Below are 24,951 nucleotides of genomic sequence, written 5' to 3' on the forward strand. Positions count from 1 at the left end.
GAGTACAAAAACACTGCTTCAATTAAAAAGATTCTGAGGTTTTATTAAGGTGCCCAATTGTGCAATCACACCAAAGAAAGAGATAAGCAACTCCCAGTGCACAGGAACAAGTTGGCAATAGGAGAAGGGAAATATAACATAGTGTTCATATGGCAACGAGTGACCAAAGAGCCATGCGCACTAAAATGACAGGTGGAAATGCACAGTAGATATCAATGGCTCATTAGTTTCAGTGTCAAGAATACAGATCACAAGTGCAATCCTAGCTCGACTCCAAGCACAACTCTTACGCGTTTCAGAGGTCAAAGTTTTCACCCCATCTCTCTTCCATTTGTGCAGTTTGCTAGGTCTCACATTCTGCCCTTTCCAAGACAGCCAGGCTATCAAGTATACGAGACCAGTCTTTTGATGAGTCGGGTGAGACAAAGCATGGACTACAGGACTTTGAAACATCATCTGTACAAACTAGCATGGAGCACTTGAGAATGCATTTACCACAGGGCACAGCACGTTCTTAGAAAGAAACTAAAAAACACTTCATGAAATGTTCTTACTGCATCTGTAATAACCTTCAACCATTTACTGCTCTCTATGCTAAAAAGAACTGGACAGGGCCAAAAATCAATTGTGGCTCTCCACTCTGTGACAATTCAGTTTATGAGCTAAAGAAGTTGAACGCAGTGCTGTGCAGAACCCCTGACAAAACACTTATTTCTGTAAGATTCATAAACTTGAACTGCATCCATACTGCAAGGCAACTGCACTCTGCAGTGTGCTGTAGTCCCACGCTAGAGGATGCAACAGAGCGTACTGGCTTTCTCCCAGTTGCAAAGCAGGCAGGGCAATGGGTGCACCCCCATATCTCATCCTCTTACCTGCAGGATCTAGCCCAGCTGCAGAGCAGATATATGAGCTGGGAACAATGCCCAGATACTTGTGGTTTAGGCACAGCTCATCTCTGACCATGTCTTCCTCCCAGTAGTGCAGGTTGCACAGAAGCAGAACCAGTTATGCTACAATAGAATAGTGCTCTAATTAGCCTTGAAGGACTGAAAGCCAGGTGAAATCTCAGAGTCCAGTGCAGATGTCCAGTCAACCTCAAAGGTTAACACTCCAAAATCCTCACTTTGGAAATAGGAATACTTTGACATCAAGCGTGCTGCTTTTCCCTCTTCAGCTTAATTCTTTTTTTCCACAGCAGATGATACAGATTGTGTCGTCATCATCTTTTAGGAATGAGGCATTTACTTTGATTTCTGAAATAGACTTCTCAGAAAAGAATACCTTACTACATATCTAAACCTAAATAATAAAGCTCCATATACATTTAGCCCTTCTTTCCCCATTTCCAAGAGTAATTCAACTTTTAAGCATGATTCAACAAGCACAGGGAATTTTAGAATTGGTTTTATCAAAAACTTTTGAAAAGCTAGACTGTGTTGAAAAGCTAGACAGCTCTGGGCTGCAAGTGGGCGCTGTCAGTTTTGGTCCCTGATTTCATGAATAGGACTGTTGGAAAGATTCAGCACAGTCTTTAAGTATGAGGGAGAAAGAGCATTTAATTATTCAGTGTAGCTAGTCACTAGTACTACATATAATCCAGTCAGCCACCACTGTTTTGTCAATCTTTTACATACCAATTTCCATAAATGAGGTTATGGTCTTAGTTAAAGGAAACTAATAACTTCACTGATAAGTTTGTAGGATGTTCTGGATGGTGATAAGAAAAAAAAAAGCAGCAGAGCCAAGTCTAAGCCAACATATATTGTTACTAAATAGCACAAAACACTGGATCAGATTGCTACTAGAATATTCTCAAATCTGTTTTCACAAGCATCTGGATAGGTAACTCCCCTGTTGCATTTGGAAGCACTAAAGAAACTTCTCCATCCATAGAAGCATCTATGAGAAAGACAACTTCAGCAGCATTGCTTGTGAACTGCAGCTCAGGCATCAACCACCTCCATTTCACCAGTGATCATACAAGCACAATGCTACAGCTTCCCCTTCCTTTAATGTTTAGGGAAGTGGTCTATGATCACATCTCATAGCAGGCTTGTATGACTAGGTCCCTAAGCATATTTGTAGGACTGAAGTTATAATATAAGCGATGCCACATTCCTTTCTCTGTAGGATGGTGTAGTTGAAGCTAGATTGATACTTCTCATACCAAAGTAGAAAGGCACTCTTTTCCAAAACATATTGAAGCCACAGATCTGTTGACTGCCTACCACGAATGGAGTTCCAGCTTTGGCTCCACAACCCAGGAACAGCCTTCAGCACCTTTATATGTTCTTTAACGCTTGAGCGGTGAGTGCCAGCAGCTAAGGGTATTTAGTGCTGGCTGTTAGTAACACAAGACTAGATTGCAGAAGAGCATCACAGCAAGGCTGAAACACCAGATAACATAGTACAGTCAAGTCCCTGCTTCTCAAAGCACGGGATACCCCATGCCCAAGGTAAAGAGTGACAAAACAGTTGAAGTGCATTTTCACTTTTATTTCAAAACTTTAGACAAGTTACTTTAGTATATAAATTTTATTTTTTCCCTCTTACAGAATATAAAGATAATTCCCTCATTACTTCAGTATAAAGTGTTTTACAAGCTTGAAGACAATTGCATAAGTGTTTCTCACACAGGGTATCAGAAATAAAGCAGTCTTTCTACAGAAGTTCAGACAGATGACTACCTCAGAAACAGCATAGCAGTTTAGTCAAATACAAGTGAACACGTGACACTACAACTGTGCAAGTTCAAGTAAGGCCAAGTCAGTAAACATTGTTAAGTCATTGCAAATAAGAGTGGGAAGTTTTGTGAGACATTGCAAGGGGTGGATGGTCTCATAGTATAATACTCTTAAATCAAGGATTCAGAGGGATTTAGCTAGAAGACAAGTGAGTTCTTTAATGCTATAAAGCATATGCAAAGACCAAGCAGTGTACTCATGTTAGTGGAGACTTCGTGCCTGTTTATCCTCAGCATGCTAAGACAAACTACAACCTCTTAAAACCAAGCATAAGAACCACTAATGTTTGAGAAAATGGTTTCAGAACTCAAGTATGTCTTATTTTGGATGGTGTGTAGTTTTTGTCTATTACTTCATCTTGTAAGAACATGTGAAGACAGCGCTCATTCTGTGCCAGTGGGTGGCCTGCAACCCTGGAAAGGAAAAAAAAACCCAAGCATTAGTGCTGACAAATCAAGTCTACTCACAGCTAGCCAGCAGAGCAAGGTTTTATACCAACAGCCTATGGTTCTGTGCTTCAGCATAGATCTCACTTCCAGTTCACTGTTGGTGACTAGATGATGCCTAGCAGCAAGACTTGTCATTCTTTCTCAGATGATGTCAGTCCATAGAAACTCTGAGCTACTTCTCATCATTTGGAAGCATGTTATGTCCTCATCTGTCACCTGCAATTGAGGGGACTATCAAAGTGCCCATCCTAGCATTAGGAAATCTAGAGATGAGCAAGCCAAGTGGATTTTTACAGGTCTGGATGCCTTTGACACAGGACACCTTTCTAAAAGCAGCTGAACCCCTCAGGTCTCAGCCAAATTCCATAGCAGATAGCCCAGGCAGAGTTAAGGACTTATTCCACCAGGGGGTGTGAAGGTCTTCTGAAGGCTCTGACATTGTTTGGAGCAGCGACTTACCATGGTCACTATTCCTAGGATGTAGTACTGGCAGCACTGATGCACAGCAAGAGTGTTTATTTGCAGACGTCTTTAGATATGAAACATAGGAGACAGTTTGTCTGCTCTAGAAGAGACCACTGCCTCTACTGCAGATTTAGTTTTCTTCTACACATAGACTGAGCCACCATCATTTTAATAGTAAAGGACCTGAAATTGAATTAGAAGACACTCCCAAGCTTGGAAGAAAGTCACAAGGTATTGCATTTAAACCATTAAATTAGCATGCAGCCTTCTATGCAGGTTAATTTCTGATTCCCTTGAAAACAGAATCCCTGGAAATTGATCACATACAGATAAGAACCTAAAGCAGCTTGGTTTGAAAAAAGTTACATCCAGTTTGGGCAATCAAGGCAGGCTTCTCCCTTTAAGAAAGAAAGTCCCTCATCCTCTCTAGGACAGCTTGTGTCAGTCTTTGGCCTCCATATCAGAACATTTTTACTCTAAATGGAAGTTATCTAGTTTAACACATGTAACTCATGTAACACATGCAAACTCCAGTGGCTCAGCATCATTACTTCCAAGCACTTTTGTGCATCTTCTCCAAATGTATCTATTGTGCTTGTTTCACCACAGGATAGATTCACTTGTCACTACTCACTTGTCATTGAGGGTGTTCAGTGAGGAAGCTGAGCTCTCCTACTTAGCATTGATAGATTATTTCATGACCAGCCATAAAACCTACCAAACTTCCCAGGTTCTAGTAAGTGGGCAGCAGTCTCAAGCACTAGTTCACAAGGAAGACAGCCTGGAATAACTAGTTTGAGTTTTACCTCCATCAGACTGAAGCTGCTGGCCTTGAAGAGAAAGATATACAGGAGGTGATGACAAGGCAGCAGCATATTCCTTCTCCCATTCAGGAAGGCTTGCAAATTGGTGGCTGAATTGCAAGAATAGATCTGATCTCTCAGATTCAGCTCTGTTTCACATGAATACCTCACTCTGCGTTGGCTTTTCTCAGTATTCTTCTCTAAGGTGAGCCTTGCACAGAGCAGCTACTACTTCAAAAGTTTTCATGTATCCTAAAGTCAGGTTCAGGCAGACAAGGGTGCTGCAACATAGCTACCCTTGCGAGTGTCACGGTGGTGCCAGCAAGCTGGCTCAAGAGAGCTGACCCAAGCAAGCTGCACTGCTGTGATTTAGATGTAAAATCTAGAGGGACAAGGCTTCTCAACATCCTGGATATCAAGAACTGGCATTGGTACATAAATCTTTTTTTAATACAGTGATATCAGTTACCTGAGGGACTCTTCTCTAGTCCTAGGAGCAAAGACCGGCTTTGAGAATGCAGTTATATGACTTATGCAAATTAACTTCAGGACTAATTTCACTAGTATCCAGAGTAATTGGTAAAAGTCTTAAGGCTTCTACATGGTTCAAAACTTTAATTAGTAATATTTGCTTGATAAGTTGGTCATGCTATTAGAATAAATTGATGAGGTTGAATAGCTAGGAGCTCTGCCTGAAGAATCTTGTTCCAGCTGTACTCAAGTCTGCCACTACATCAATATGTACATTAATGGCCTGCTTTTATGTTTCAAAAGAGGAAAAATTGACCAAGAAGTTTTACACTTCAACAAGATCAAAGTATTACTTGCTGTAGGACTGAACAAGTGATATCAGTAAAGTGACCACTCCATTTCTGTCAGCCACACTGAGTTTTTCAGAGATTCCAGTTAAGATAACTGTTTCACTATCAGCTGCTTCAGAACTTAAGATCTCTTCCCCCACATATTGCTAGACTCAACATTCAAAAACTTTCAGTAAGTGCACTTCTCCTGCATTTAATGTAGAGTCCCAAGCCTACATGTATGTATAAAAGTTGTACTTCATGGTCATAACTGCCTTCATTGTACAGCCTTAAAAAAATAAACACATTCCATCTTACTATAAGTACATCTACATTCACGTAGTGTAAATACATAACTAGATGGCTTGGAAATTCATTCTACTTTTCTTTGAACAGAGGAAAGAGCAGTCTGAAGCATTTTACCTGCTCAGAACCATTAGCAATACCTCTAAACTGAGCTAACAAGCAACTACGTGAAGGAAAATTTAAGAGATTTCATACAGTCACACTTCGCTTACTTGCACAAGAAAAACAGTTTTAGTGAACTACTCACTTGCAACTCCAAGCCACATGGCTGAACTGACTAACAATAACTAATGAGCAGATGAAGTTCTGGTTTAACTCACAGACATCCTCTGTCCCTGTTTAACAGCATTACTACTGAACAAGATTAAAATGCTAGTGGAACTGACAAGCTTGAATTTTTAAAGGGAGCAGTCCCAAATTCAGTTGGTCTGAACAGTGTTGCTCTAGAGACCAGAGGAGCTGGTTAACTGACAGTATTCCTTCTTACCCACTGTTAGGATCCACATTGTTAAAGTCATTAAAGTAGCTCTTCAGGCCAATATCCAGAGAGCAGTTAGTAGTGTCAAATGGTAGAAAAAGAATTGTAAGACTTTGTTATTACAATTTCTGCTCACCTTTTGAAAGACAATGACAAAACCCAAAGTGTCTATTTCAACCTATACATGTGCATACCTCAGGTAGTGTTTTTACATCTTGAGAAAGATTCTCATGATGATTAGAGAAAATATGCATCATTACACAAATTGATAATACCTCACATCTGCAATCAAAGTAAACCACTGTAAGCCCATTGTAAGCTCCATTGTTCACCCAATGGAGGATACCTTTTCATTTCTGAAAAGGTAGAACTATTTTGAATGCTATAATTTTAGCAATTTGCATAAATTAACAACACTAACATTAGTTTCAGCTGTTCAGGTAAGCGTTAAGATATCCAAACTAAACACTGCATGAACAATGTTAGTATGTCCTACTGCAAGATTATGTGAAAGCTATTATTCTAAACCTAGTGCAACTACCATAATTAGAGGATTAGCAGCTTGAATTCAATTTTCCAGAGCAGAGTTTTGAGTTTATCTCCAGATAACTAGACCCAACACTTACTTGTTTATGAATTGTTCAAGAGCCTGCTTCCTTTCCTCTATGAAGGAATCATCAAATATGCCATCATCTCCTCGGAAGGGGAGCTGACGGAGTAAAGCTTTTCCTGGTAGAGGTGGTACCACAACCTGAAAGATTTAGGAAAGTGTCCTTAAGTGCAGCCTGTAAAAAGTTCATACGCCTCCTGTGCCACCTCTTCCTCCTAGAAGATCCCAACCTATCAATTACATTCCTAGTGAAGTAATGAAACATGATCAGAAAAGAACAGTATCTGCCCATAGAGGTAAGTTGAAATCAAGTAGTTTAACTTTGTTTAACAATTTTGAGTTAATTCAGCCTCTAGCATTGTGTAACTGAGGTTTGCTAAAGACTGATGCAGTGGTTTAGTTCTGGACATTTTCAACCACAACATCTGCTCTATATGATATATATGCTTTACAACATAATGATAACATTTCAGCACCACTACTCTTTGTATGTCTATGAAGACTTGTATTCACCTTTCATTTTACCCACCTTGCTTTCTCGTTCTAGTTCATTCCTTAACCATTCAAAGTCACTGTATCTTCTTCTGACTGTAGATTCTTTCAATTTGAAGATAGGTAGATTAGTCTGAAAACAAGAACATAAGCTAGTGATTAGACAAATGAGAAGTTTCGATAAGCAGAAGCAAGAAACAAGTTGTTAAGTTACAGATTAGTTGCACTTAAGCAACAACAGTATTGAGAAACACCCAAGATACAGAAATACAGCTCTGAGCTACATGAGTAAGCTGTGCCTCAAACTGCTTAACTGTGGGCTTCATTTAGATGGCATCCTTATCACTAGTATTTTGCCACCATATCACCTAGCAGAATAGCAGATTTGCTGACCACTTCAGGAGATGCTTCTAAGGTAGCACAAGCATCTGCTATTCTTACTGTCTCAGAAGCTGGATTTCCAATGCCAATATATGTACAAAATACATATTTTGGAGGGGAAGAAAGTCGTCTTAATCTACACAGTCTCTTCTTACTGCATTCAAGGGAATGTTTCAGGTACCAGCACAGGACATTAACCAAGCTTCCTGTACTTTTCTGCTACCTGATACAACATGGCCTCCAACATCTTTCAAAGCAAAACTAGCAAGTCCTACAGTGAATCCGTTCAGATGAAGCTGAAGATTTGATAGCACAAACTGCCAAGTTTGAGTAGCTCCAAAGAAGCCAACAAGACTGAGATTAACACAACATTCAGGGCTGATGAGACAGGCTTTTGCTACAAAGTTAAACCAAGCAGAGCTTGATTAGGCAGAACTTTCCTGAACAAAGCTAAGAGTCAGCACTCAACTCCAACAGCCTTTAAAGAGACATCAAATGGGAGCCAGGCTATAATGCTGCACAAGACCATGTTAAATACACAAGCACCCGGATAGGTGTCCTTACACTAACTTGTGTGAGCGCCTTATTACTTCTATTCATTCTTGGGGGCCAGTGTTATCCCACTGTTGTAATTCAACTTGCATGTTATTTTAAGAGTAGACATTGAGAGAGCACTCTTCTAATGACATCCCCAGAATCGAAAGCTCCAAGATCACAGTCTGAAGCTTAAATGTCATTGAGATGGCAAGCTGGCTAAATGGTTACAAAGATGTTTGTAAGAGTTATGACCTTCTTAGACCAGGAGTCTGTAATTGCCATACATAACCAGCAGTAACAGAATAAAGCTTACTGTCATCAGACTGCATATTCACTGTGTTAATACACCTTTAAAGAAGGTTCTTGAGGAGTACCCTAGGAAGCCGATGTTCACATGGGACTACAGCTATCCTCAGTTTTCCTGTTGGCAGAAGTACAGCAGTCATTCTCAGCCAGTGCCTTTTTTGTTGTTTTATTTTTTAAGTTGTAAGCCATCTCAGCTTCTGGGTTGCAGTTTAAGTGGATAGCATTTGTAGGATAATACGCATAAGCTATCACTGAGTTATACTTTCGGCTGCTCAAAACAGGTTTAATTGCAGAGAAAGTTTCCTGCACTAGGCAGGCCTATGACTATGGGCCATTGTATTACTGCCAGCCAATAAGGAGTTTTTGGCTGTCACAGTTCAAAAGTACTTGAGAAATCAATTGTGTACTTTCACATTATACTATTTAATCCATAATTTACAAATGATAAAGTACAGAACAGTGTTTTGCTAAGAAATCTCTTATTGCTAAATGTTTAAAAAGTATTCAAGTTCTCCTTCCCAGGTAAAACGTTGATTGTACTAGTGACTAATAATGAAATTGCACTTAAGACTTATGTCAGAAGTCAGGCTTTATAAATAAACACTCTTGTCTTGAGGATAAGAATACTCTGCTCAAGAGTGAATAAAGCTAGGTCCCCCAGAGCGCATGAAGGAGATTCCCAGAAGTTAAGTACTGGATTATTTTTCTCTGATTTCAGCTCTTGGCTTTTTAACCAAGTTCAGCCTTCCACATTACAACATCAACTCTTTGTCAGTGTCTCGGGTAGAAAGTCCTTTACAATATTTAACATGTAGGCTCTCACCTGCAGAAAATATTCCATTCTCCTCTCAAGTTACTTACAAGAGGGATTAGAACTGAATAAAAGCAGCTAAAAAACAATGAGTTCCCAGGTCTTCAGGAACTCTTTTCATGCTTCTGGGCATGAAGTCTATAAAGTTAATCTCTAAACAACATATCAGGCTTACAGGTACAATGTGGGGGTAGAAGTGCCAATTGAGCTCATTTTACCTTCTACATTCCCTTTTGAACTTTTGACATGCTAGCCCAGCTAGCAAGTTGGAGAAAAGGACAGAGTACTTGCTTCCCCTTCAAGTTGAAAAATCTCCAATTTTGATCATAAGCACTGGAAATGTTCAAACTGAAAAGTATGCTAGAAGGCTCCCATTAAATTAAGTGGCTTACAAGTCACAACTTGACAACTACATGCTAAAGGAAAGCACGTGTCTCCTGTCCTTTGGCCTGGATATGAATTAGAGCTGTTGATCTCAACTTCTAAACCTCATATTCCTTGAACCCCAGAAACCGCAGCAATTCTCCTTTCTCTAGAAATCAGTACTTATACAGCAACATTCATCAGATATCCTGCTGTTAGAAAGGATCTATTTAAAAAAAAAAAACAACAAACAATTTGAGAGTCCTGGTTTACACTGCTTAACCTATTTATATCTTAGGCATATACAGTAACTTCAGATGTTAATATATCCTGAGCTAAAAATAGGGACCTTTCTCATTAAGGATCATTACCCTGTTTGAGCAGACCACTTTTTCCTTCAGTAGGAAGGGTTTCTGTATGTCCTACTGCCTCCATCTACCATGGACAGATGGTTTTCATTAAGCAAGCCAGACAGCTGCTGAAGCATGAGCTATCATTAGGCAAGAATTCGGTAGAAGTAGACAACCCTAAGGTGTCAACAGATACTTTCAATTTCTATTGAAGCATCACTTCAAAACCATACAGGATATCAAGAGTTATTTTCAGCTTCAGTTTATGTTGAGAGTTATCCTTGTTTAATCACTGAGGTGCCACTAGCTATTCGGAACACTTAGTGCTTTGTTTGCCTGCTAGAACAGAGGTAAGAGTAAGGCACAAAACTTAAGTCAGGCTAGTTTCATTTTTACAAACATTTCTCCCCATGCTCATTCAGCATTATAGTGCCAACTAATGTGCAAAACCTACTGTCATGAAACTCATGACCTAGTTTGGCACAGTCCCTGGAGCATAGCTCATTCCTCTGATACATTCAGCTTAATTACGAAAGCAATTGTTTCTTCTACAGTGTAATGATTAGTCTAATTTTATAAAAAAACATTTTCAACAACTTCCTAGTCCAAAATCATGCCTCTTAACAGTTTGAATGCAAGCCCTCAACCTGAAAGGATTATGCATTACCTAAGACATTAGGCAACCAAAAGTCACTAGTCAGACCTGTAGATAAAGCATTATTCCAGAAGGACCAATAAACTAGCTCTGCTAAAGTCCCACATAGCCCAAAATCCTAAGTATAGAAAGATGCTACAACAAGACAGATTCTGTCTAGTACTATTTCTGTATCAGACAATATGTAAATGCCCATTAAGCTTTCTCTGACTACTGTCTAACTAACAGTCTGTATTCTGCTGGGTGAGTTAATGGCCAAGCCAGTACACTGGAATAAACATTGTCAGAGCTGGTGCCAAGTTAAATTAAATAGTTAGGAGTCTAGGTTTGTCATCTGCTGTTTGACTCCTGCATTCCTGAACTCAGATGCCAAAGGAGTTTCTACAGTCATTTGGCTAGTGTTCAACAAACTGGTAACGGGAAGCAGTGGTTGCCTGCTAGTAGCTTTCAGGGTAAAACCTGTTCACAGTAAGCATGTTTCTTCAGCTACATTTATGTTCTTATAACATATTCAAACTCAAGTCCAACTCCAAGCTCAGGAGTATATTTACGTATACAAGTGAGGAGACTTTCAAAGGCAGAATGCAAGTAGTTTGAGTACTAGTCAATACTGTCCATTCAGCTTCAGATACACAGCTCTCCAATGCAGCCATTCTGGTATACAAGTTACCTTAAATATAGAAGGAAAACTAGAGTACTGTATTTTAAATACATTACTTCATAACTCTGAGTAATTTTAAGTGTTCTGTTATCTAGACTGGATTAAATTATCCAGTGTGTGGAAAAAGCCTTGCAAATAGCAAGACTTGCTCCTACAAATTTGTTTCCAGACATGAATTGAGCACAAATACCATTTGGGTTCCCTCAAAGAGCATACTGACACTCCATGAGATTGACTCTGAGTGTCACTGCAGCCCAGTCTACCCCTACAACTGCAGAAACTCCACAGCTGTAGTTGTCCAGGATAGTTTGAGGTAAATTTGATTAATTTCCTCATCTGCCAATGTAGCAATCAGCAGCACGCATTGCCTATGTCTCCCACTCCTAACAGAAAGAGAATAAAGCCGCACTGTTGCCATAGCACCTACTTTGATGTTGTCTTTTCAAGTAGGTTATGGTAGCCTTGATACAACTCTATTTCCATTAAAATAGAGTGAAAGAAAGTACTCAGCTCACTTTTGATAGAAGTTTGTGGCCTTGACTCAGAAGCTAAATTCAAGCTTTTTACTATCTCTTCATACAAGCTGTAATCTTTGTCAAGAGACTACACCCTTTGGCGACATTTACAGCAAGCCAATGGGAGCTCTGGGGTGTTACAGTAAGTAGCATTCAGGGTGGATAAAAAAGTATTATGGTTTTCTTAATGTAAGAACCTGCTGTCCCTTAGCAGAAAAAACTGGGTCCAGCAGTCCACTGTTATTGTAGAAACCTTGCCAGTAGTTTCCTTCCTGCCTTCACATGAGCAGCTACCTCCCCATTTCCTACAATTATAAAAAGAGAGAAGGCAAACATGCTCTAAACTTCAGTCCCTAGAAGTTCAGATTTTTGCTGTGTACTTTACTGAAGCAAAGTCTTTCCCCACAGAAAAATAACAACCTACTATCTGACCTTTTGCAAAGTTTGTCCTTTTGATCTGAGCCAAATTCTACTGCCTCCCCCTTATTTCTACTTGGTGTCCAAGTCTACCACAGGTATAATACATGCAAAAGATGTAAAGTTAATAGAACACTGAAAAATCTGACCATATCTATACACCCAAGTTTTGGCAAAGCTGACTTAAGCTATGCCAAGAACTATAGAACTTCCCCACTCCACAGTACTGGGACACGGAGCAAGGACGTTTTCCATCTTGGAGACTAAGGTGGCAAAATCCTAATAGCATCCTAAAGCATGAAGACTATCAATTTTAACTTTAGACAAGAGAGAACCTTTGCCAAGTCCAATGCCTTGAGTCACAAGCTGCTCTGAAAATTAGCATTGAGCTGTTCAGGTTTTTGCCAAGCAGCATATATCATCATATGATCAAGTTCCCCAGCATCATGAACAGACGAACTATGGTGTGCCATATGGAGGTCAAAAGGCTTAAAGCAGGATAAAAACCTAAGATAAACCTAGAAAAAACCAGAGTGTTTAATGATTCCTTATCCTTCAGGTTGCATCCTCAGAAACCAAGAGTAAGAACAGGGGCCCACTTTAAGGGGGACACATTCAGTCAAAGGCTTTTCAAACACCCAGACAGAATTAGTAACTCCAGATAATTTCTCCAGGGCTGGCAAGCCAAAGCCTTCTTTGAAATACCAAGCATTCCTTTTGAAGAGAAGGGATTGACACTTAGACACAATTGCAAGGTATAATTGCCGTATGTTCTGGTTTAGTCTACTGTGAGGCTGAAGAGGGATCACGATAAGTTGATGCTTTAGCATCATCAGGTGACATCTACCAACTATGGTCAAATGGGGCTGACAAAACTGCAGTGAATTGCTGCAATTGGTCAGGAACAAAAAAATTATCAGGAACAAAAGTTTTAACATGCTCTGTGAGCTAGAGACAGTATCCCTACACTTCAGACATGCAAGAGATAAATTTTTGCTACTTAGCATATTTCTGTACTAGTTAATTATCTTCATATTTCCAGGTTTACTGCAGCAGTAACATTCACTTTCTTAAGGAGCCACCTAACAGCTACAGAAAGGCTGATAGGTCCTGTTCATTATTTTGTAGCACATCTTAATGCTTAGGGGGTGCTGCAGCTTAGGCCCATAGAAATAGTCCCTGAAACTTTATTTCCAGATATGGAAGTGGCTTTAAACCACTTAAGATCTAGCTTCACTTTCTTCTGCATTTTAAAGTAAAGCTGCTATACAGTAGCTGTAGTTACATTTTCAAGATTGGCCACAAAACCAACACAGATGATACTGCTATGTGCCCCAGAAGATCCTCCTGTGGCAGAAGTTCTAAGCTGGATTCTCAAGGTTTAGCCACAGAAGGCATCTGTTCATGGACCTGACTTCAGGTGGTAAAATACTTGGTTTTATACCTTGACTAGAAGGCTAGGGCTTCTCCATCCCTCTCATATCAGAAGAGTTACAGCAGCAACAGCAAGTCCAGACCTTTCACTCAGTGCTATAGCTTCTAGAGCATTCAGATTATGTACTTGCTACAACAGCCTGCAGTAGTGCAAGTGGCATAGCATTTCCAAGTGAAAAAACTTAAAGAAAATACTTCCCCTACAGTCAGAAGCTCAAGTCTATGCTGTATATTTATTTCCCCAGATGAAAAACAGTAGAGACCTGACTGCTCTAAAGTTCAAGCCGGCATTTTTTTTGGCAAGTCATCTAAAAATAAAGATGTATCAAAATACTCTGGCATCACATGCCTACCTGGATCACAGCCATTTGTCCTACAAAGATTAGTCATTGTTCCATTTGATTTAGTCTGCTCAGCACTGTACTAGAGTGCACTCTTAATAAATGACGATCAAGGCCCGCATTGTATGCGCAGAACTAAAGTAAGTCCAAGTCACCAGTTAAACTAATATAGTAATAAGAAGTGCTATTCAGAGACACGGTAATTTTATTTACACAGTAACAGACATCAACATCAAACTAGTTCAGTACCTTTGAAACAGGTTCTTGAACCTAGTTTAATCAAAAACTTCTACAGAAAAAAATCAGCTGCTTAGAGCAAACAAGCAACAGACTTGTAAATCCACTCTCCTTGCTGCCAAAGTTTCTTTCATCCAAGCCATTCCACTTCCATGTCAGTGTCCTATGAAGTTCTCAGCCTTCCAGGTATTCTTTTCTGAATTACTGCTCAAGGGAACAGTTCATGTTTGTAAAGGTTCAGTACCTGGGCTGCAGAACAGAACGATGAAGTCATCTGAATCAGTACATTTTTATTCTTTGACACAGAATCTAAAAATATCTGTTAGCAGTGTCTAGAATAGGATATTAAAAGAATAATTAACTACAGTTAGTGTAAACTTGCAGCGTGATGCAAGACTTGCAGTAGTAGAGAAATAGAGAATTAGTGCTGATTATGCATCTCTGAACACATCAACACTGAGTCAGTGTTTAGTCATTACTCCACCACAAGCTTCACTATGAAACTGAACAATGCTGAAGTAAGCTACACATACCAGCAGATTTGATTCTTCTCATGGTGGGAGAAGAGTCTGCAATTTCAAACTCTGCCAAACACATGAAGGACAGGAAATTTGGTACTGTTCAAGGACATAACGTTTCAAAGACATTCACTAGATCAAGAGTGTGATTCTGCACATGCTTTCTGAGCAAGTCATACTTTCAGTTCATTTACCATCTTACTCTGACTTCATTCGATCACCGAGGTCAGACTCAAATCAGTCAATCACTCAAGTCAAACTACTATAAATATGCTGAAGTGCAAATATTGTATTGAAACTAGATCTTGAAAAAATGGATTAAGATGAGAACAGACTTTCAAAAGCAGCTCAAGTTGAGCAGTACTTGGATATACTTCCCCAATCCTTTGAGACTGTTCTTAACACTGCAGGCACTTCACAGCCAGTGTATCCGTTTCCTTTCCCACACTGAGCCTACATAGTCAAGTACCTCTGCAGGTCTATAGAAGTCTTTCTGCAGAAGATATAGGAAAGGTGACTGCTGTCTTAAAGAGCATTGCCACCACCCAAGTGATGCATTTCACAACACCTGTAAGAACAGCAATAAGGCATTACCTTTCTACAGCTCAAGACAAGCCACTGAACTGTGGAACCTTGAGCAGCTAAGGCATGCCTTAGTGTTGAGTTTAATCATGCTGATTAGAGGCAACAAGCCATCCAACATTAAAGAACAGAATTAAGACAAAGCTTTTTGTTTAACTTTGTTTTGACTAACTAGAATTAACTTCTTGGATTAGTAGCTCCTGTAACAGGTATTTTATTTTAGTGCTAACTATCACTTTGAATATTAATGACTTCTCTGCAAGTTCTCACTAACCACAAACAGGTAATTTAACCTTTTAGTCTAGGTGACAAACCCAGCTAAAACAGGCAGCACAGAAGTCACTTTTACAGAAACAGTAACAGATGAAATAGTGTTAACAAAGGGATATATTTCAAAACGTAGCAAGTTCCTGGATATCCATATACTTTGTTGACAGTATTCTAACCAATGTGCTTATCTCCTATGGCACTGCTTTTACAGTGGGTGCATGACTCTGAAGTGTGTCACCAGTTACTGGGATCAGAGATCACTTGTAAAGCTTAAGTCTTGTCTCCTTAAAGGATTTAGCAACTGAAGCTGTTGCACAGAATCTGTTTGAGCAAAGATGTTCCCGTTGACCCACTTACCAGAAAACCTATTTGTCTCAACTACAGAAGACGACAAATGATACCTGGAACTGGATTGAGGACAGCAGCCATGTTGTAGGATGATACTATGACAACTGTCATTCGTTCTACATTTGCTTTCTGGAATTCAGAGAGGACTGGCTTACAGCCCATAAATAGTAACAGGTATTCACATGCTCTTGCTGAAGAGTATTGACATGAACAAGCCCACCCTGAAAAGGTGTAACAAGTAGAAGGGAACCATCGCTCCTCTGGTGGTGGTTCCTGAGTGAACAGCTCAGGAGGAAGAGCATATGGCATTGCAAGTGTATTTATACTGAGAACTTAACCTCTTGAGGAAGTGTAAACCCACAGTTAAGGGCAGTGAAATAGTTTGTTGTATTACTTTAGCAGGCAATCTAGTTGATTATGTTAGTTTTAACCACTGCACAGTCACCATACTGATCATCTAGATATCTTTAGATGAGATTACTACTTTATCAAGTTTAATTTCACTAGAAAAAGCACTTGGAGCTTTATACCCTACTCCATTGTTCTCCTTTTTAGCTCACCCTAAGCCTTCACACAAAGGATACCTCAGAATGGTACAAACTCACTGCTTAATGCTGCTGATGGAAAGCAAATTCTCAAGTACCCTGTCAAGAACATGACTGACTCAAATTTGCTATTTTAGCACTGTAGGATGGCATTTTTCCATCATTTACCACTACTGAACAAGACATTTGACTTCCATTTCCAAGCTGTACTGTATTGGCATGGTGCCACATTGTGGGTTGCTACAGTGGAGAGCTTTCTGTCATCACCTTGTCCAGTTTGCCGTGAACAGAATATTTAATGCAACTTCAAGCTCAGAAAGTAAATGCTTTGGCCAACTGACCATCTGTGAAGCAAGCTGCCCCACTGGAAGTGCTGTATACCTGCAGCACTCAAGAGCTTAACTGCTTGTGAAAGTACCATACATTTACTGCAATGCACAGCCATCCTACTGGCCTGTACAGAGACACATGCTATGAAAAACTTTAAGTACTGAAGTACAATTCACTTGCTTATCCAGTAGTATACTGCTAAGCAGTCCACCCAAGACTTCTGAGTTCCCCATTAGGCTTTCCAACTTCCACCAGAAGGTGTAGAGTACAGCAATACAAGAACTAAAGCATGAGGTTGTTCCACTTGTTGCTTTCCAAGCAACAGATACGCTTCAGCTACAATAAAAGTAGAAAGTTTGCCAATAAAAGATTTGGGCAAAGTCTGCAGTATTGCACACAAGTTCTTTTTGCAAGACAGACTTACCCTTGGACAGAGTTTGTAAGCTTCATGACAATTGTACAAGTCTAATTTGCTTCAACACAAACTTGAATCTCAGTGTCCCCTCCAACAATGTTTGTAGCTTAGCATGATCTCCAGCCATAACACGAGGCTGTCCAATAGCTTTTACCAGAACACGGCAGCAGTTAAGTCATCCACTTCTGTACCGCCCAACATTTTAATGCTGGTTTAAATTAAAAGATAGTTTTCCAGATATGACACAGGTAAGTCACTCCATCTCCTCAGGTTTGTTCTGCTGCCACTACTAGCACTGCTGGGGGAAACTGCAAGTGTCAGCTGCTACTTTCTGTGACCACAAGCAATTGTCAAAGCACAGAGGCTAGCTTGTGGCTATTGTCCACCATGCTTCAACAAGCAGCTTATAGTACAAGACATACCTTTCAGGAATACAATACTACAGCAATTCAAGTTCGAACTCTTCCCCCATGCTGAAACTTGCATGTTAGCAACATGGTCTGTGTTCTGCTGAGAAGCAGTTAATTGATACAAGTTTAGACAGTGAACATAATTCTGTATGACTTGTATTACCTGCTTTGTAGCCTTCCAGCAGAGACATAAAACTCAATTTTACAGTTCATGATAGCTATGAATGTATACAGCATGGATGCACTATGTGTACCATAGTGCACAACTGGAAAGGGAATGATAATGTATCACAAGAGATAGGCCTGTATGTGGACATGCACAGATGCATGTAAGGAGAGTGGAGGAAGCAATGTTTATATAGTAGTTGGACTGGGAGGAAGACTAGATGAAGGTCATAGTACTATCACAGCGTGTGTTTGTTCAAGTCATTTCCAGGTCTTCATTACAACAGGAATGCAGACTTTTCTACCACAAATAGGCTACTCTTAGCCTGTGTGCTGTCTTAAAACGTGGTTTTTTTGCTTTCCTTTCTGCAAAAGAACTTCACTTGCAGATTTAAAAACAGTTATTTTTTAATCCCAGCAAGTTTGGCCTCATTCCCAAGGCCATATCATGGCTAAGTCCCTTTTGTATCATCTTCCCTGGATCCAGCAATTCCAAATGCTCAGTCTCATGGAAGGAACAGCCAGCAAGAACTTAAGGCACAAATACTTCCCAGCAAGGTAGAGTTACATCTTTCTGCTAACTGGACAGCTAGGGTCCTGATAAGGGTAACATAATGCAACACAAGTTGGCAAGTTCTAGTTTGTCCTCTCACAGAGGCCAAACACAGGCTACAGTTGTTCTAGTTCATTCTTCCTGCTCTATGGACATATCCAGAAACATAAGAATAGCTACTGGACATGACAATTTAATCAGAATTAAAGAAGTATCCTCCCTAGTAGCTTTATATTTCAATTGATTTTATTTTAAGTTACACTAAGCTGAGAACATAGACCTTATACCAGAAGATCCACATTAGAGTTTTAATCTTGTCTGAAGAATTTCAGCAACAGAGGCAGCAGCCCTCAGCTGAAGCCTTCCCTGCCATGAAGGCATGTGTACTCCACGGTGTCCAGTCGAAGCAGAACACATATTGCAGAGAACACATGCAAGGAGGTCAATGAGGCTCCCTCCCTCTCTATTACTGCCTGTAATAAAACTGACCAGGTTCAATAGCTGTGACAGAGTAAAGCTACACAAGGTAGGAGACTCAACCACAAGCTACAAGAAAGGATAAAATTGTAAGAGCTCACCTTTTTTCAACCCAACTTATCCCTGGCAGCATAGACTAAAAGGGTGCCCTGCCTGAAGTCCCTACCAGCCACGGGCAAGGACCATGTGTTTTTCTGTCCACTCCTCCAGGCCCTGTTTATGAAACTAGAAAGACCAGGGAACATAGCAATGACTCCATATACCTTTTCTCAAGCCTAAGACTACTAGCCTTTGGGGCAAATCAGTGAACACAGCTCTTTCAGCTAGGAAAGAGTCTAATGCTACTAAGAAAAGTATTTACTAACATATGATGAGAAACAGCCCTATTTATTAGGCACTCAATTTATATTTTAGGTACAAAAGAAAACAGGAACCCCTCCCCCATATACATTCACATTATCACTTCAGCTAGCTTTGATCTAGCATGTGCACACACTACACTTACTTACACACTCTCTGCAGGTTTTTGAGGCTGCTGGAATCCTGAACTTGACCTCCTTCTCAGAGCAGATCCAGCCATATTACTACACCTCAGACAGCCGAGTTCGCCCTCTTCTACTTACTCATAGACAGATAAGCAATTGCTCGCAGTACAGCAATATTCCAGTCAAATGGCAGTTGTGCACAGCAGCGCCAAAAGAGCATTTGTCCTTTGCTTACCTTAACCAAGATGCATTGTCTTCACTACCACTAGACCAGGAGAGTTACCAGCTCCGGTGGCTTGCAGAAGCTGGGGCCTGCTCCGCACCGAGGGTGAAGCCCACCGCTGCTCAGCCATCCCCTCCCCAGCGGTACTCACCGCACTGGCTGCGAAACGGGCCCTGAAGGGCACGACGGCAGCGGCCCGTCACCACCACCCCGGGGACACCCCTCCCGGTTGCATAAGAGCCGGCCAGAGCCCAACACCGACACACAGGCTTCTGGAGCTACCGACATTCGCCTTCTCAAGCCTTTTATTTGCTCCCAAAGCGCCCGGTCCCGCCGCGGGAGGGACAGGCACGTACCCCGCGGAGCTGCCCGCTGACCGTCCCCGGCCACCCGCCTGGGCCACGGCGGAGGCGGCGGGCCCGACCCCCCGGCGAGCAGGAGCGGGGCCGGCCCCAGCACCCCCCCGCCGCCCGGCCAGGCCGTGCCCTCACCTTGACGCGGATCTCGTAGGTAGTGAAGCGACCGCGGCCCACCCCAACCGTCTGCGGGTTGCCCACGTCGATCTCCAGGAAGTTGCTGGGCGGCCCGTAGGCGTCGTTCAGGTTCTGCGGTTTGCTAATCAGCCGCCGGGTGTCCGCGATCGTCTCGGCCATGGCGGAGCTGGCACCTTCCCCCTGGAACCCGGCAGGACGCACGCGAGCGAGCACCGAGCGTCGCCACCGCGCGCCGCCCGCCCTCTTACCGCCCCGCGGCCAGCTGACTGCCCGGCAACACACACCCACGCCGCCACGAGCGGATGCACCCACCGCCCGTGCGCAAAGCATGCTGGGCTTTGTAGTCCTCAGGAGCCGTCCCGCTCGCTACGCTCGCCGCGGCCGCCTGCTTTCCAAACTACAGATCCCGGCGTGCGCGGGAGGTGTGGCGTGCAGGCTGTGAGAGCTGGTTTTTGGAGCCCGCTCGCCAGGCAGAGTCGGGCGCAGGCGTTCGGTCCCGCTCCCGTGGGGGCTCCGCGGGGCGGGGGGGGCGGCTCGAGTCTTCACGCTGATTCCCCCCCACCTTGGGGCCCGCAGTGGGTCCCCTTTTCTCGTCCAAGGAAGGAGCTCCTGTGCGGGGTCGTGTTTTGGGGGAGGAGGGTTGTGCGGTGCGGGCGGCCCCGGGAGGCCGCACCGGGAGGCGACCCCGGGGTGGCTTGGCTGGGCCTGGCCCCCGGTGAGGCCGAGGCCGGGTAGGTAGCACGGTAGCACGGATCAGGAACATAGGCAGGCAACGGCGATGCGATTCGGTCAGCGCAGCAGCAGCAACTGAACCGATATTTTTTTAAACCAAAGGTGGTTTTAACAACACATGGCAATAATAGCACATAACTCCTGGCTGCGACTTTCCACCTGCAGCTCTTAAAGAGTGCGGAAAGGAAGGATTGCTGTTCATTACAGGTGGGGAATCCCAGGTAGGTTAGGTTGGTATATTAGAAATGTAACATAGGTCTTGGTGTAAGAGAATAAGAAATGGGGCTTTGGGCAACCTGGTGTAGTGAGGGTGTTCCTGCCCGTGGGAGGGGGGTTGGAACTAGGTGGTCTTTAAGGTCCCTTCCAACCCAAACCCTTCCCTGATTCTATGATTTTTGCAACGGTATTGTCAGTGGACATGAACAAAACTGTATGTATCAAGATCAAGGGGAAAGGTGATACTGTAATCAAGATATGAAACGGTGAGAGGTGGGATGAAAGGACTGGATAGGACATGCTGTATGTGCAAGGTGTTAGGCAAAAGGAATCAGCCAGGTACAAATGTAGGCTGGAGGAGATGCCTACCAAAAACTCTGCATTGAAAACAAAGTCTAGGTGATTGACCCAAGCTGCAAGCAAGGTAGCAATGTTGTCTGGAGTAGCATTAAAATTTTTAAAAAGTCTTGATTTTACACAAATTATATGCATTTAATAGCAGTATGACCAACTGGCCCAGATTTTATATCCTCATAGCTTACAAAGATTAAGAGTGTGTTCCCATTTGTTTGTTCACATAAAGGACAGGAAAGCAAAATAGTGTTTACAGAATAATTTTTTTTTAAAAAAGTAGTAATTTAAAGAGAGAAAAAAAGAATGAGAGAAAGGGAGAAGGGGAGCTGATGGAATTGTTCCCTTCTAAGACACAAGGTCTTTGATTCTTCAGTACCTGATTGGTGTGTTACGATAAAAGAAATGTTGCCAAAATAAGTGGAATATTTACCTTCTTGATGCATCTAGGACATCAGTGAATAGAAATGACATTAATCCACTGCTAATATTTCTAAATGACTGCATCATCTTAGAGATCTTCCAGATATTTGTAATATGTGTTAACAGTACCCCTCTAATGATTAAATGCTATATCCTTTTCCTTCCTGCCTGCCTTATGAAAGAATTCTGGTGATGCTCCATTACTATCCAAGTAGAATGAGACTGTAGAAAAACTAGTTAATATTTTTTTCTAAAAATCTGTTTCTAGGCAGTAGGCAAAATGTCAGGCTGCCCACAGATCACATTTGAGAGACTCAATGTTAACATCCAGCAAGTTTGGTTAGCAGTTGTCTGTGTTAATAAAAAGATAATGACAAAGCAGAGATGAACCTAAGCTACAGAAATAGCCCATCCACATAACCAGTACGCTGTAGGTGGTTTGCTTGGTAACTTTCCTGTGAGTTTTCTGCTCATTGCTCCTCCAGTATTATTTCTCCTCCTTACTAGTGCACCTTCCTTACTTCCTTTCTGGTAATAGCTGCCAACTATTCACTTTATAATTATAAACAGAAATTAAGCTGACGAGTTTTACAAAGTGGGAGCGAAAGGGAGCCTTACCTGAATTATACAAGTTATTAAACTGGTCTTGCAGCAAGGCAAGAAAAAACCTCATTAATTCTACTGAGATTACATATGCACGCATCTGGATCAGCTTTTGTTTGTTACACAACCTATGCTGCCACATCTGACTGCAAATGTGAAAATACGGCAGAGCACTGGTATTGTCTTAACTATAATATAGTGTCTGCCTCCTGGCCCAGCCTGGTTTCATTATCTATTTCAAAGAAACAAAATGCCTAATACTGTACATTTGGGAAGTTGGTGAGCCTATGATAAATCAAGAATATAATTTGTTCTCATGCTGGGTAAATTATACTGAGTGAGGCTTAAGCTGAATGTTTTTCTCACAGCATACCATCGTACCACCACTGTTCTGTCTGCTTTTCCTAACAGAGATAACTGGTGGTGGAGGGCCGTATGGAGGCAGACTACAGGGAGTGAATGTTTTAGTGCCTGTGTGTCAATAGCATTGGTCGGTAAGGAGGTTACAGTGACTCGGTAATGTCTCATATCTCTGTTTTTTTGGTTTGTTTTTTTTTTCATTGAGGTCAGATACAAATCTTCTGACCTGGGAGACAAAGGGGAAGATCCCCTGCTTCCTGACTAAACACCACCCCCCCCCCCCCTCCACTGCTCCCCACCTGCCCCATGTCACGTGAAAGCATGCATGCCACACTGGCTAATGAGGCAGAAGGAACAAAGGTGAGGGAAAAACAGAGTCCTGTGAGCCTCCTTGTTTCCTTCCAACCCTCAGAAAATGCATTTGTTTATTCTGAATTGTGTTTCAGATGTTTTTTTGCAATCCATAAGACTGGAGTTACACTATCTGTAGTTGTTTTTGCTTGGCTAGAAAGGTTCTCTCAGGATGAAGGTTAGCATAAATTCGGAAAAGAAAGTTTCGATTCTGTTTCTGATGTTTGGGCCAAATTTCAGATCTGGAGGGAGAGAGGTTCACTGTGTTTGTATGTCCAAAGATTAGATGCAAGAAATCAAGCATTTAGAGTAAAACCCAAGAGATTAGGTACTCATGGATTTGTAACTACATACTATTTATTCAGCTATGACACAAAGATTTTCTGGCATAATTTCAAGTGGCAATGTGAATACTGGAGTTTCATAGCATATACCCACAGAAGCAGGTATTAACGAATGAGTAATTCTTAAATTTGGTATAGTAATACCTCTCAAGAGTTTTTTGTTTGCTTTTTTGTTTTTACAGTAAAGTCACCTTTAACTGGAAAGGAAACCAAATCTCTCCGTTACCCAGTTAGGATTCTCCAGCCTTCTGACAAGTGCCCAAGTTAACACATTTTAGTTGACACAGGCATATTTTGTCAAAACTTTGGGGAACGCTGACTCAGGATAAGGCAAAACCCACAAGGCATTGAACTAATTGTGCAATGCTTTATGTGGAAAAATGAATTCCTGATTCCTACATTAGCTGCCAGTGCTTTGAAGCATGGTGTTTGAATGTCTGCACTGTATACTTATCATCCAGATAAAAATATTAAGTATATAAATATAATTTGTTACATCCACATTTTTTATATATATATATATTCAGATTTAACTATTGTATTCAATTCCTCTTCTCCCTTTTTGCACTATATTATCCCTTTCAACAGGGATGATTCTCATATACACTTCTAGATTAGTTTATAAAATCTCATCCACCAGCTCACAGGAATTTATCTCTACTGTGAACCCCTTGTTCTGAAAGATGCTGAGTAGTGCCTGTGTAGCTGGAAAACCGTGCAATGAATTTCTAGCATATTGAGCTGTTTGAGCTGACTGAAATGCAAGCTGTAAACAGATAGTGAAAATGGCTCTAAGTCCATAAGTTTGGGAACATTTCTGCAGCTTTGTTAATCTGAGGCTTTATAAGCAACATAGACTATTAATAGCGTATTTGATTGTCTTGAAATAGATGAGGTTAATAACAAGTTTACCCCTAAGTGTTTTGACATAATCCCAGGAAAATGGCTTCTGATGGAAACCATGTTGATGAAAACTAGCCACAAAATCCACTTTCATAGAGTAGGCTGAATGGTCAGTCCTAGATCAAAAGTATGTTTAAGTATGGGAGCCAAAAATGTTTCCCATGGTGGGAATGTCTTGGAGCCTTGCAGGCAGGTAGATCCTGATCCTGCCCTCCTTCTGCAGAAAGTTAGGAAGATCTGGCAGAGACCCAAAGGCCCTTGGACATACACAGTCCCATAAGGTTCAGTACATTGGGATTTCTAAAAGGAGTGCATTTTATACCACCAGAGGCCAATGGGAGCCTCCAGAGGGGTTTTGTTGTAACCAATTTTTACCACCTATACTTTTGGCTAGCTGGCAGACTAATAATGCAGCAGGGTTGAACAAGTGTTGATTTAATTTCTACACAGTTGCAATGTCACATTTTTGGAGGTGAGCAAAGGGACAAGTAGAGGGAATGAAGTATACAAAGGTACCACAGAATGGATCTGTATCTGTTGCAGGACATTAACCATGCTAATCTACAGAAGTATACTTGAAAGTCCTGTTTGTTTAGGTTAACAACAAAATGTGGGTTTGCCAAGTGCTTACAGCCAATGCACATTCAGTTCCTGGGGTGTGCAGTACAGCACGCGGTGGCATTTCAGAGTTAGCC

The 24,951-nt window shown here is 41.5% G+C and overlaps 1 protein-coding gene across 1 annotated transcript; it reads right to left on the reverse strand.

The window, feature by feature from the left end:
- Positions 1 to 2,478: 2,478 nt before the first annotated feature.
- Positions 2,479 to 20,233, reverse strand: SNX3 (sorting nexin 3). The gene is made up of 4 exons (XM_075747835.1): positions 19,971 to 20,233; positions 7,188 to 7,283; positions 6,675 to 6,799; positions 2,479 to 3,160 (listed from the first exon to the last, which is right to left on the reverse strand). The coding sequence occupies exons 1-4, from the start codon at positions 20,130 to 20,132 to the stop codon at positions 3,055 to 3,057; spliced, it is 489 nt and encodes a 162-aa protein (XP_075603950.1). The 5' UTR covers positions 20,133 to 20,233; the 3' UTR covers positions 2,479 to 3,054.
- Positions 20,234 to 24,951: the final 4,718 nt, after the last annotated feature.

Source organism: Balearica regulorum, chromosome 3 (assembly GCF_011004875.1).
Source record: "Balearica regulorum gibbericeps isolate bBalReg1 chromosome 3, bBalReg1.pri, whole genome shotgun sequence".
Lineage (NCBI taxonomy): Eukaryota > Metazoa > Chordata > Aves > Gruiformes > Gruidae > Balearica > Balearica regulorum.